Source organism: Lynx rufus, unplaced genomic scaffold (genome assembly GCF_022079265.1).
Source record: "Lynx rufus isolate CCGP_SWC_20201006 ecotype Redwood Valley unplaced genomic scaffold, mLynRuf1.p SCAF_28, whole genome shotgun sequence".
Lineage (NCBI taxonomy): Eukaryota > Metazoa > Chordata > Mammalia > Carnivora > Felidae > Lynx > Lynx rufus.
The window spans coordinates 604,387-617,313 of record NW_025814843.1 but is presented as its reverse complement, the minus strand read 5'-3'; the positions used below and the strand labels follow the sequence as shown (position 1 = coordinate 617,313).

At 43.7% G+C, this 12,927-nt stretch overlaps 1 protein-coding gene across 1 annotated transcript in view; it reads left to right on the top strand.

Moving 5' to 3' along the window:
• The first annotated feature begins 421 nt into the window (after positions 1–421).
• The window catches only part of TNFRSF13B (TNF receptor superfamily member 13B), a 36,929-nt gene continuing 24,423 nt past the window's right edge, over positions 422–12,927 (top strand). Inside the window, exon 1 of the mRNA XM_047089689.1 lies at positions 422–497. Within this exon, the coding sequence (XP_046945645.1) occupies positions 440–497 (58 nt within the window). The 5' untranslated portion in view covers positions 422–439. The remainder of the gene's footprint in view (positions 498–12,927) is intronic.

Sequence of the window (12,927 nt, the reverse complement as noted above, 5' to 3'; positions counted from 1 at the left end):
TGGAGCCTGAGGACCAAACAAGAGATGACCCCGCAATGAAATAGGAAATGGTCGTCAAGGAAGGGGGAAGGGCCTGAGGCTGGAGAGCTGGTTCGTCCTGGGTGCAGCCTGGGGTGTGTGCCAGGGGGCAGGAAACCAGGTCCAAGTGTGGGGTCAGGGCCAGATGGGGGTCATACCAGTCTATACCTCATCTCAAGGCCAGACCAGCCCCCCCTGCTCTGCAGGCCCTGTCGGGCAGCATGCAGGGAAGGCTCCGCAGACAGCACCGTTGGGGACTCCTGAAGCACGCCCAGGCCACCCGCCTCGGCTCCTACCACGCAGGTGCAGGGGCGGGAGGGGGTGCCGCTAATGATTTACATCCTACAGGTTGGGGGGAAAACCCAGGAAGTGCAGCTCAGGCACTAATCAAATCTAAGGCTAATAATAAACGTCCTGAGTAATGAGTGGCTTGGGCCGGAGCAGGCGAGGTGGCCGGACCCGGGCGGGCCCGGAGTGGTGTGAGTAGCCGGGGAGGTGGCCGGGTGGGGGGGCAGTGGGGGCAAGGAGGGCTTGGCCAGGGGCGCCCCGCATGGGTTCGGTGGGGTTCGGCGCGAGTAGCACCCACAGCAGATGGACAAGCTCGGGCTTGTCTGGGGGCCACCCCAAGTCTGGAGGCTCTGGGAGTTTGCAGCTTGCACGCCGGGAGAGGAGCTGGGAGGCTGGAGGGTAGGTATGCACCTTCTGCATCCATCCCCTGACTTTAACAATTATCAACGTATGGCCAGCCTTAGATCGTCTACGCCCGCCATTTTCCCCCTCCAGCCCCACTGGATCATCTTAAAGCTAATAACAAACATTGTATTCTTTGATGTGTGGATGCCTCAGCAGCCATCTCTTAAAAACTTTTTCAGAAAACAACACCCAGAAAACTAACCATCATGGCCTGACCAATTCTGAAAAGAATGACCCCCTAGTACTAGGACCAAATAGCCGATCAGGGTTGAGGTTTCCCAGTTGTCTGATCAATGTCTTTTCCAGTCGGTTTGTTCAAATCAGGATCTGAGCACAGACCACATTCTACCTTTGATTGTATGTGTTAATCTAGAGCAATTCCCGTCTGGTCTCATTTATTCCCCCCGCTGTTTATTTATTGAAGAACCTGGATCGTATGCCCTGTAGAATTTTTATCAGGGTTTTAAAGGTTCGTTCAAAGGGACAGAGCAGGAAGCATAGGTTGCCGGAGCCGATGGGACCCACGCTGCTGCTCTGTCCCCCACACGTCAGGCAAGGAGTCTATCTTTTCTCTGATTCCTTTTTGCATCCAGTGACCATGTCCCCAGACAGGTCCCCAGCGAAGGGCTCAAATGTATAAAATTTCTGAGACAGCCGGAACAGGTGAGGACACCCACCTTGACACAGGGTGAAAGTGCCGGGGCCTCCAGGACCACGGGCTGAGAATCGGTCAGAACTGTGACCCAGTGCTGAGCGAGGCTGCCTGGCACAGCAGAATCAGTACCGGCCCGCAGTCAGGGGTTCTGGCTCCCCATGTTCACGGACTCACCGTGTGACCTTGGACGGGCCCTTCACCTCTCCAGACTCTGTTTCCCCAGCTGCACAATGAAGAAGAGTCTCTGCCCCACCAGATGTCCCTCAAAACCTCACAAGGGCTTCGAACCCTCCAGAAGCCCTCTTGAGGAGTGACGAGCAAAGGTTCCGAGAAGGGCTGTGGAACTTCTTTCTCAGGCTTCTATTCTGCCCAGCCTGTGTCGGTCCTGGGGTTTTCCTGCCCTTCTTTGGGGCTGGATGGTGGTTCTGGGATTTCATGTAGGTCCATGTGGTGGTGGGGGAGTGGGGAGCAGCCACGGCACCCTCTGGTCTGCTGGTTGTCGACCATCTGCCCAACTATGTCCCCATCAGTCTCCACAGCTTGCTGGCTTCCAGACCATGAATGAGTCTTAGAAGCTCTCTAGGGCTGCCCTGTCCAATCTAACCCACCGCCCACCCAGCCATCCCTTCACAGTGGGTTAGCACCCTCCCTCTCCTCTCCCCAAATGAGGGAAGTGTCAGAGGTCTCTTTTTAATTTTGTGTGATTCTTTGGCGTTTTAAATTTGCTTGTTGAGGGGCGCCTGGGTGGCTCAGTTGGTTAAGCAGCCGACTCTTGATTTCGGCTCAGGTCACGATCTCACGGTTTGTGAGTTCAAGCTGTGCGTGGGGCTCTGTGCTCTCAGGTCTGCACAGAGCCTGCTTGGGATTCTCTCTCTCTGCCTTTCCCCCCTCCTCTCTCTCTCTCTCTCTCTCTCTCTCTCAAAATAAATAAGTAAACTTTTTAAAAAATTGGCTTTTTGAGTAGGTAGTGGTCACGCTTTGCAAGCCCAGACAGTATAAAAAGGTATATAATATGAAGTCTTCTTCCCTCCCTGTCCCCCATCTGCCCAGTTCCTGCCTCCCCTGGAATAAACAGCCTTACCGACATATAATTTACATGCCTGAAAGTTTACCCATTTAAAGTGTACAAGTCAATGTTATTTATTATAGTGACAGACTTGTGCAATCATCACTAGAATCTAATTTTAGAACATTTTCACCACTCCCCACCCCTCAGTCCCTCCACACCCCCAGCCTTAGGCTTACCACTGATCTACTTTCTGTCTCTATCCATTTGCCTAATTTGGACCATTTTATAAAAATTGAATGTGGTTTTGCAACTTTCTGTCTCTACCAATTTGCCTACCGTGGGCCATTTTATAAAAATTGAATGTGGTGCTTTGCGACTGGCTTCTTCTTCTTAGCATGATGTTTTTAAGGTTCATTCATGCTGTGGCACATGTCAGCACTTTGTTCCTCTTTACGGCCAAATTATATTCCATTGAATGGATATGCCACGTTTTGTTTATCCATTCGTCGTGTGGTGGACATTTGGGCCGTTTCTGCTGTTTGGCTATTAAGAATAATGCTGCCGTGAACTTTCGTGTTCAAGTATTTGGGTTGACATATATTTTCATTTTTCTTGGAAGTGCGATCGCAGCAGCTTGTGGCAATTCTGTGTTGAACACTTTGAGAAACTACCAGATTGTTTTCCACAGTAGATGACCATCTGATCATCTTGCTTCAAATTCTCCACATCCTCACCAACACTTGTCATTTTCCATCTTTTCACTATAACTATCTTAGTAGGTATCTCAGTGTCGCTTTGATTTGCATTTCCCTAATTGACAAATGATGGGTGCCTTTTCCTGTGCTGATTCAGATATATTTTTGGAAAAATGTCTAACTCCTTAACCCATTTTTAAATTGAGATGTTTCTTCATTGTTTAGTTATAAGCATTCTTTATATATTCTGGATCCCTTAACAAATATATGATTTGCAAATGTTTCCTCCACATCTATGGACTGTCCTTTTCTTTTCTTTCTTTTTTTTTAAATTATTTTATTTATTTTGAGAGAGAGAGAGAGAGAGAGAGAGAGAGACAGAGGCAGAGAGAGAGGAAGAGAGAGAATGCCAAGTGAGGCTCGATTTCACAAACTGTGAGATCACAACCTGAGCCCAAATCAAGAATTGGACACTTAACCAACTGAGCCACCCAAGCACCCCCCCCCTTTTATTTTCTTGACGGCATTTTGTGAAACACAAATGTGTTTGATTTTCATGAAGTTTAATCTCTTCATCTTCTCTATAGTCATTTATGCATTTTGTGTCATTGCCTAACCCCAAATAATGAAGATTCACTCCTGTTTTCTTCTAAGCTTGTCGTTTTAGCTCTTACATTTAGATCTATGATCCACTGTGAGTTAATTTTTGTGTGTGGTGTGAGGTAGGCGTCGAAATTTGTTCTCTTACACATGGCTATCCTGTGGTCTCAGCACTATCTGTTGAGAAGATTATCCTTTCTCCCATTGAATTGCCTTGGTACCCTTATCAACTGAACATAAATGTTAAGCTTATTTGTGGACGCTCAATTCTATTCCATTGGTCTATGCTTATCTTTATGCCAGTATCACACTGTCTTATTTACTATTGCTTTGTAGTAAGTTTTTGAAATTGAAAAGTGTGAGTCTCCCAGCTATGTTTTTCTTTTTCAGGATTGTTTTGGCGCTTCTGGGTCCTTTGCATTTCCATAAGATTTTAGGATCAGCTGTCAAATTCTGTGGAAAAGCCAGTTGGTATTTTTATTAGGATTTCATTGAATCTGTAGAATAATTTGGGGAATATTGCCATCTTAACAATATTAAATCTTTCAATCCATGAACATAGGCTTTCTCTCCATTTATTTAGGTCTTTAAATTCTTCTTTCAACAATCTTTTGTAGTTTTCAGTGTACAAGTTTTACACTTTTTTGTTAAATTTATTTCTAAAAATTGTATTTAAAACACCATTTTTTGTTTCTTAAGTTTCTTTGCGGTGTTTCGTTACATATATACCAACTCTTATAGATTTGAACTTCCCCCCTTTTTGCAAAAATAAAGAAAGAAGGAAGGAAGGAAGGAAGGAAGGAAGGAAGGAAAGAAGAAAGAAAGAAAGAAAGAAAGAAAGAAAGAAAGAAACCCTGTTTATTTTTATTTTTATTTTTCCACATAATATATCTTGGAGTTCTTTCATAGTAATATATAAAGAGCTTCCTCATTCTTTTTTATAGGTACATAGTCCAGTATATAAGAATATTATAATTTACTCATTCACTCCCTTATTGATGGGCAGTTGGTTTTTCCCCAATCTTCTGCTATTACGAACATTGCTGCAATGGATTTATTATCTCACACTTTGAGATAAATCAGAGTTTGATCACTATATCAGTGGTAAATACATCAGTAATTTTGACAAATGTTGCCAAATTGCCCTCCACGAGGGTTATCCCTGTTTCCTCTCTTTCCATGGTGAATGAGAGTGCCAGTTTCCTTATGGCCCTGCCAATAGAAGGTGCAATTAAGCTTCTAGATTTTTAAGTCTATTAAGGAAAGATAGAATCAGCATAGTTTGAATTTATCTTCTATTAGGAATGAGACCAAACATCTTTATGATGTTTTCCCCTGTCTGTGAACTGTCTGTTCATTGTGTTTGCCCAATTTTCTTTTTTTTTTTTTTTTTAATTTTTTCAACGTTTATTTATTTTTGGGACAGAGAGAGACAGAACATGAACGGGGGAGGGGCAGAGAGAGAGGGAGACACAGAATCGGAAACAGGCTCCAGGCTCTGAGCCATCAGCCCAGAGCCCGACGCGGGGCTCGAACTCACGGACCGCGAGATCGTGACCTGGCTGAAGTCGGACGCTTAACCGACTGCGCCACCCAGGCGCCCCAAGCCCAATTTTCTATTGGGTAGCTGGCCTTTTCCTTTCTGTTTATAAATAAAAGATGCAAATGTTTTGTTTCCATTTTTCATTTGCCTTTGGACTTTCCTTGAGGTGTTTTTGGCCATGTTTGGTGATTTTTTCTTTGCTTGTTCTGTGTAGTCTATTTTATCAGTCCTTTTACAGATTTTGGATATGGTGTTATAGTTAAAAAAGTCTTTCATATTCCAAGGTTATAAAGAAATATCAGGTCTTTTTTTTCTTTAGAATTTTAATAATCTTATTGTTTTCCACATTTAAATCTTTGGGCTATTTTTTTAATAGAGGGGAAATTATTTCCTGTGCCCAGCTACTTTATTTTTTTTTAATTTTTTTTTCAACGTTTATTTATTTTTGGGACAGAGAGAGACAGAGAATGAACGGGGGAGGGGCAGAGAGAGGGAGACACAGAATCGGAAACAGGCTCCAGGCTCTGAGCCATCAGCCCAGAGCCTGACGCGGGGCTCGAACTCACTGCCCCACCCAGGCGCCCCATGTGCCCAGCTACTTTAAAAAAAATTGTTTTTATGTCTGTTTATTTATTTATTTATTTATTTAGGTTTATTCATTTTTGAGAGAGAGGGACAGAGTGTGAGCAGGGGAGGGGCAGAGAGAGAGAGGGAGACACAGAATCCAAAGCAGGCTACAGGCTCTGAGCTGTCAGAACAGAGCTGGACATGGGGCTTGAACTCAAACCGTGAGATCATGACCTGAGCCAAAGTTGGGCACTTAACTGACTGGGCCACCCAGGCGCCCCATAATGTTTACTTATTTTTTGAGAGAGAGAGAGACAGAGTGCTAGCGGGGGGAGGGGCAGAGAGAGAGGGAGGGGCAGACACAGAATCCGAAGCAGGTTCCAGGCTCTGAGCTGCCAGCACAGAGCCTGACACAGGGCTCGAACCCACCAACCGTGGGATCATGACCTGAGCTGAAGTCGGACGCTTAACCCCACCCAGGCACCCCTCTGGCTCAGTTACTTTGTCTCTGTCAAGAATATCCTCCCCTAAGTTTTGAAAGCAAAAGCCAGCATTTTTTTTCTCCTCTCCTTCTGCCAAGACACCTTTACCCTGAGTCCTACTTGAATGACAGAAATGCAGGCGGGGGAGGGGGCAGAATAAAACTTAAATATTGTCCCAATCCAGCTGTCTATAACACAGTGCAAAAATGGAGACGGCTTTTCATTCCACAAGTCTTTACTGGGGACAATGATGGACAAGGTCATTTATGAGGTCATTTATCAAGGATCTACTGTGTCCTGCTATCATGGAAGGCACCGGATACAGAGATGAATGAGAGTGTCAGGAGACAGAATGGTGACTCCCAAAGGTCAAATTACAAAACAAGAACCATCACCAGGAAGGCATGCTCAGGCCACACGGTCATCCAGGGAGGCACATGTAAGGGCTCAGAGGAGAGGCAAGGGGACGAGGCAGCTATGGGGGCAAGTGTTTTTAGAAAATTATGGTGCTTAAGCCACAGGTTGAGGTTGTGGGAGCAGTTCCCAGGCCTGGAGTGCTAATTTGATGATACTATTATTATTAATAAGAATAATGTCATAATAATTCTCTATCATTATGATTATATGGTTTTATATTACCGTAAGATGATTTTAATTGTGACTACAATCAATCCATTATATTTTTTGCCACTTATATCAGACTAATAACTGCCGCTTGGCAGCTTTGTCTCTGGCCAGTTATACGCATGTCACGTACACGTCCTTGAGGGAAACTTCTCTGCAGAGGGAAGCCTGGAACGCCCATTTTGCAGATAACGAAAACCGAGGTTTTGTGCCCTTTCCCAAGGTGATCGGTAATGACGCGAGGCATAACTGTGCTTTCCCCACCACAGACCCCTTTGCTCTCTCACGCATGTTCTGCCACTGAACTGTGGCAAATCGATTTTCAAAATGAGCTAACAGGAGGCAGAAACTACCATGGGGAGAAATGGTCGCCCCTTTTCTACAAACACGGACCTGAGAGGGGCCCCTGGGTGGCTCAGTCGGCTAGGCGTCCGACTCTTGCTCTCACCTCAGGTCTTGATCTTGATCTCAGGGTCATGAGTTCAGGCTCCATGTTGGGCCTTGTGCTGGACGCGAAACCTACTTAAAAAAAAAAAAAAAATTCCCTATAAGCACAAAACTGAGAAAGTGACTTGACTAGTACTCCCGGGGCTCAGTTTAGTTCTGACTTAGATCCAGCGTGGGGATGGTGGGCTCACCACCCTGACAATCTCTGGAAGGTAGTTTTGGGTGCAGGTGGGGGCTCCCAGGGGTTGGGCTCAGAGCTATTTTCAATACCTCAGAAGAGCCTGGTAAGAAATCACATACAACGAACTGAAATGAAAAGCCACCTTCTCATTTCCTTCTTTGCCTCCTCCCTCCCCCGCCTCCTCTCCCTTCTTCACGGGAATAAAAGCGGGCTTCTAAGTGGTCATTGCCAGTTCTCCCACATGTGCCCCAGGTGTCAGGCTGTGACCTCCTCCGGGGCACACACCCCATCTCTTGATGTTGGAATCTTCTTCTGACCCCTCCCCCCCCCCACTGACAGCCTAGTTCAAAGCCCCCAGCTCATGTGTTTATTCAAAGATTGGTGAGAAATTCCTCCTGTCTTGAAGCTTTTTATGGTCCCTTCTTTTCAAGTCACATTGACAGATTTTCTTGGCAAAATTCCAAAGAACGAGAAGGAGTTGCTGAGGCTTTTATCCATCTTGCTTCTTTCTCATGGGGACAGGACCCTCTCCCCACCATGGAGAAAGACACAGGGTTGTCTTGGGTCCTTGTGGCAGGAACTGGCCCTTTTAATTTTCCCTTGACCCAGGTCCAGGCCTTGGCCAGTACAATACTCCATAGTGCAAGGAGTGGCAATGTTAATAAGAGCAATAGCTCAGGGGGTTAACCTTTTACTAATTGCACAGTACCACACCAGGCAAAGCACTTGCCATGCATGTAATAACCACAATGGCCTTATGAAGTCGGCAATAACATCCCCATTTTACAGATGAGGACACTGCGTTTCAAGGAGGCAAAGTTCTGCCCAAGGTCACACAGCTAGGAAGTGCTGGACCGGGGATATATAGTCCAGTGGTTTCCAGCCATTGCTACCTGAATGTCCAGAATATGATATGCACACACTGCTAGTTCTTGACTTTTCGATTCTAGACATTGTGCATTAATTTCCTGCTTTCTAAGATGAGAACTCAACTCTTACATCACCCTCTGTGTACCCACCACCTCCCCTCTACCCAGTCTCCCAGAGCATGGTGTTTAGTTAGATCCGTGGAGACGGAGAGCAGTTCTGGCCCCAGCAATGGGGCTGACCCCGTGGCAGATGTGGCAGGACCAGCCGACCATACTCCCGACAGCCTGCGCATCTGTCCACTCTGACGCCCTCAGGATTTCCAGAGAGTCCATCAACAATGGAAATTCTTTTGGATCCCTCCGGTCAACCCCAGTGCTCAAGGGTAGACTGCCAGCTAATCAGCTTGCCCCCAAATGTAAAACCCTCCACGGTATCGTTCTCCCTTTTCTTCTTCCTCTCTCTCCTAAGTCCTGGTATTGCCTTTGTTCCTTGACAGTGGTCCAATGACTGTCCCCACTCACGCAGATGAGGAAACTCTTGTATGGGAAGCATAAGTCAGAGTCCTTGAGTTATTCACTGACAGTTGCTCACACGTTTATGATGCTGTGAATTTTGTTCCCAGCTGAACTATCCGTGTGCTATGATTTCCCTGGTGTTGACAGCTCCTGAGTTCTCTCTGCACGTGTCAGCGATTTATCCTCAGCTCTGTGACAAACCCAGCCTGTCAGTTGGTCAAACATACTCACTTGTCTATTATTTCAATGTTCATCAGAGACATTCCTTCCTCTTTTATTTTAGCTGGGACAGTGTTCCCTCCAGGCCTGCAGGCAGCTGTCCCCCGAGATTTCCTTCGGCATCATTCTGAGAATTTCTACCTGCACCTCTTTGCTGAGATGGATCCTGTGTTTCTCCCCGACTTGTCACCATTTGGCTTACTCCCTACATTGGATGGAGTGTATCCCCCAGCAGCTTACCAAGTCACCACTATCTAGATCCAAAATCTCTCATCATCCCAGCTTTCTCCTCCCCTCAGCCCCTGGTCACCCCTGGTCTACTTTCTGCCGCCATGAATTCGCCTAATCTAGGTGCCTCGTGTAAGCAGAATCACACAGTAGCTGTCTTTTCGTGGCTGGTTTATTTCACTTACCATAAGGTCTTCAAGGTTCATCCGTGTTGCTGCATGTGTCCGTACTTTACTCATTTTAATAACTGAGTAATATTCCAATATATATATAGCACTTTTTATTTATCCCTTCATTTATCGATGAACACGGTTTTCCACTTTCGGTCTATTGTGCATAATGCTGCTGTGAACATTGGTGTACAAGTATCTATGTGAATCGCTGCTTTCAGGTCCTTTGGATATATATCTAGGACTGGAATTGCTGGGTCATATGGTAGCTCTATATGTAACTTTGCGAGGAAATGTCAAACTGTTTTCTATAGTGGTTGCAGCATTTTTCATTCCCGCAATCAATACATGAGGGTCCCAATTTCTCCACATTCTTGTCAAGACTTATTATTTTTCACTTTTTTGATAATTGCCATTCTAATGAGCATGAAGTGGTGTCTCACTGTAGTTTCGATTGGAATTTCTCCAATGACTGGCGATGTTGAGTATTTTTATATGCTTATGGGCCATTTGGATGCCATCTTTGGCGAAATGTCAACTCAAGTCTTTCGCCCAGTTTTGACTTGAGTTGTTTCTGTTTTGGCTGTTGAGTCTCAGGAGTTTTTTTATGTCTTCTGCCTATTAATCCCTTATCAGAGATGTTATTTGCAAATATTTGCTCCCATTCTGTGAGCTTTTTGTTTTTACTGTCTTGATGGACACAAGTTTTTAATTTTGATGAAACCCAACATATCTAGGTGTTGTATCAAAAGTGGAATTGCCAGATGGAATGCATGAAGGTGTTACCCGGTTTTCCTCTAAAAGTTTTATAGTTTTAGTCTGAAGTTTGGGTCTTTGATACATTTGAAGGTAATCCTCCAACTCTTCTTATTCTTCAAAATTACTTTGGCCTATTCAGGGCCCCTTGCAATTCCATATGAAGTTTTAGGATGAATTCTTGTATTTGTGTAAAAAAGTCACCGGGATTTTGTTAAGGACTGTAATGAATCTGTAGATCACTTTGGGGAGTATTGCCATTTGAACAACATTAAGTCTTCCAGTCCATGAACATAGGATGTCTTTTATTTAGGCTTCTTTAATTTCAGCAGTATTTTGTAGTTTTTCAGGATATACTTTTTTTTTTGTCACCGTGGTTAAATTTATTCCTAAATATTCTTTTTGTACGCATTTGTAAATGGAATTGTTTTCTTAATTTCCTTTCAGGATTGTTTGTTGCAAATATGTGTGTGTGTGTGTGTATTTGTGTATGTATATATATACTTGCATATAGATATATTTGTGTATATATATATATTTGTGTGTGTGTATGTGTATATATATATATATATATATATGCGTGTGTGTGTGTGTGCATTGGTTTTGTATCCTACAACTTAATATTAGTTCTAATAGGTGTGTGTGTGTGTGTAACTGTTAGGGACTTGACATGTAGGATCATGTCATCTGTGAACAGAGATCATTTTATTTTCTCCTTTCCAATTTGGATACCTTATTTCTTTTTCTTGCCTAATTTCTCTGGCTAGAACTTTCAGTACTATGTTCAACTGATGCAGGAAAAGTAGGCTTTCTTGTCTTGTTGCTGATCTTAGGAGAGAAGCTCTTAGTCTTTCATCATTGGGTAGGATGTCAACTGTGAGTTTTTTCATATATGGTTTTTATCGTATTGAGGAAATTCTCCTCTATTTCTACTTTACTGGGTGTTTTTTTTTTAATCATGGAAAGATGTTGAATTTTGACAAATGCTTTGTCTGCATCCATTGAGATGAACATACAGTTTTCTTTCCATTCTTTTACTGTGGTGTGTTGCATTGATTGATTTTCATGTATTGATCCATTATTGCATTCCAGGAATAAATCCCACTTGGCTGTGGTGTAGAATGCTTTTAATATGCTGTTGGAATTTATTTGCTAATATTTTGCTGAGAATTTTTACATCCATATTCATAAGGCATATTGGTCTATAATTTTCTTTTCTTATGTTGTCTTTATTAGGCTTTGGTATCAGTGTAATGTTGACCTCATAGAATGAGTTAGGAAGTATTCCCTCCTCTTCAATTTTTTGGAAGAGTCTGAGAAATACTAATGTTAATTCTTCCTTAAATGTTTGGTAAAATTCACCGGTGACACCATCTGGGCTTTTCATCATGGGCCTTTCATTGAGAGGTTTCTGATTACCGGTTCAGTCTCCTTACTTGTTATATATAGGTCTGTTCAGATAGTCCTTCTTCGTGTGTCAGTTCTTATAGATTGTATGTTTCTAGGAATTTGTCTATCTAGGTTACCCAATTTGTTGGATGTGTAATTGTTCATAGTATTCTCATAATCTATAAAATCTGTAGTAATATCCCCACTTTCATTTCTTTTTTTTTTTAATCTTTCTCTCTTTTCCCATTTTATTTTATTTTCATCATGATAGGTGTACTGTTTAATCCTCAGCCTCTATTTTCCCCCTCCCCCCACCCTTTTCTTCTCTGGTGACCATCAGTTTGTTCTCTACAGTTAAGAGTTGGTTTCTTTTTTTGTTTGTTTATTTACTTTTGAGAAAGACAGAGAGTGTGAGCAGGGGAGGAGTAAAGACAGGGAGAAAGAGGATCCAAAGCGAGCTCCATGTGAGTCTAATGTGGGTCTCGAACTCATGAACTGTGACATCACAACCTGAGTCAAAGTTGGATGTCCAACTGACTGAGCCACCCAGGTGCCCCAAGAGTTTGTTTCTTGGTTTGCCCTTCTCTTTCTTCCCCCCCTCCCTTGTTTGTTTGTTTTGTTTCTTAAATTCCACATACGAATGAAATCATATGGTGTTTGTCTTTCTCTGACAGACTTATTTCGCTTAGAATTACACTCTCTAGCTCCATCCATGTTGTTGCAAACGGCAAGAGTTCATTCTTTTTTATTGCTGAACAATATTCCATTGTAGATCTATATCACCTCTTCTTTATCCATTCGGCAGTTGATGGACATTTTGGCTGTTTCTATAGTTTGGCTATTATAAACAATGCTGCAGTTAATATAGGGTGCATGCTGTTGGTGGGAATGCAAACTGGTACAGCCACTCTGGAAAACAGTATGGAGGTTCCTCAAATAATTAAAAATAGAACTACCCTATGACCCAGAAACTGCACTACTAGGTATTTATCGAAGGGATACAGGTGTGTTGTTTCAAAGGGGCACATGTACCCCCTTTCATAGCAACACTATCGACAATAGCCAAAGTATGGAAAGAGCCCAAATGTCCATCGACTGATGAATGGATAAAGAAGATGTGGTTTATAGGGGCGCCTGGGTGGCTCAGTCGGTTGAGCGTCCGACTTCGGCTCAGGTCACGATCTCGCGGTCCGTGAGTTCAAGCCCCGCGTCAGGCTCTGGGCTGATGGCCCAGAGCCTGGAGCCTTCTTCCGATTCTGTGTCTCC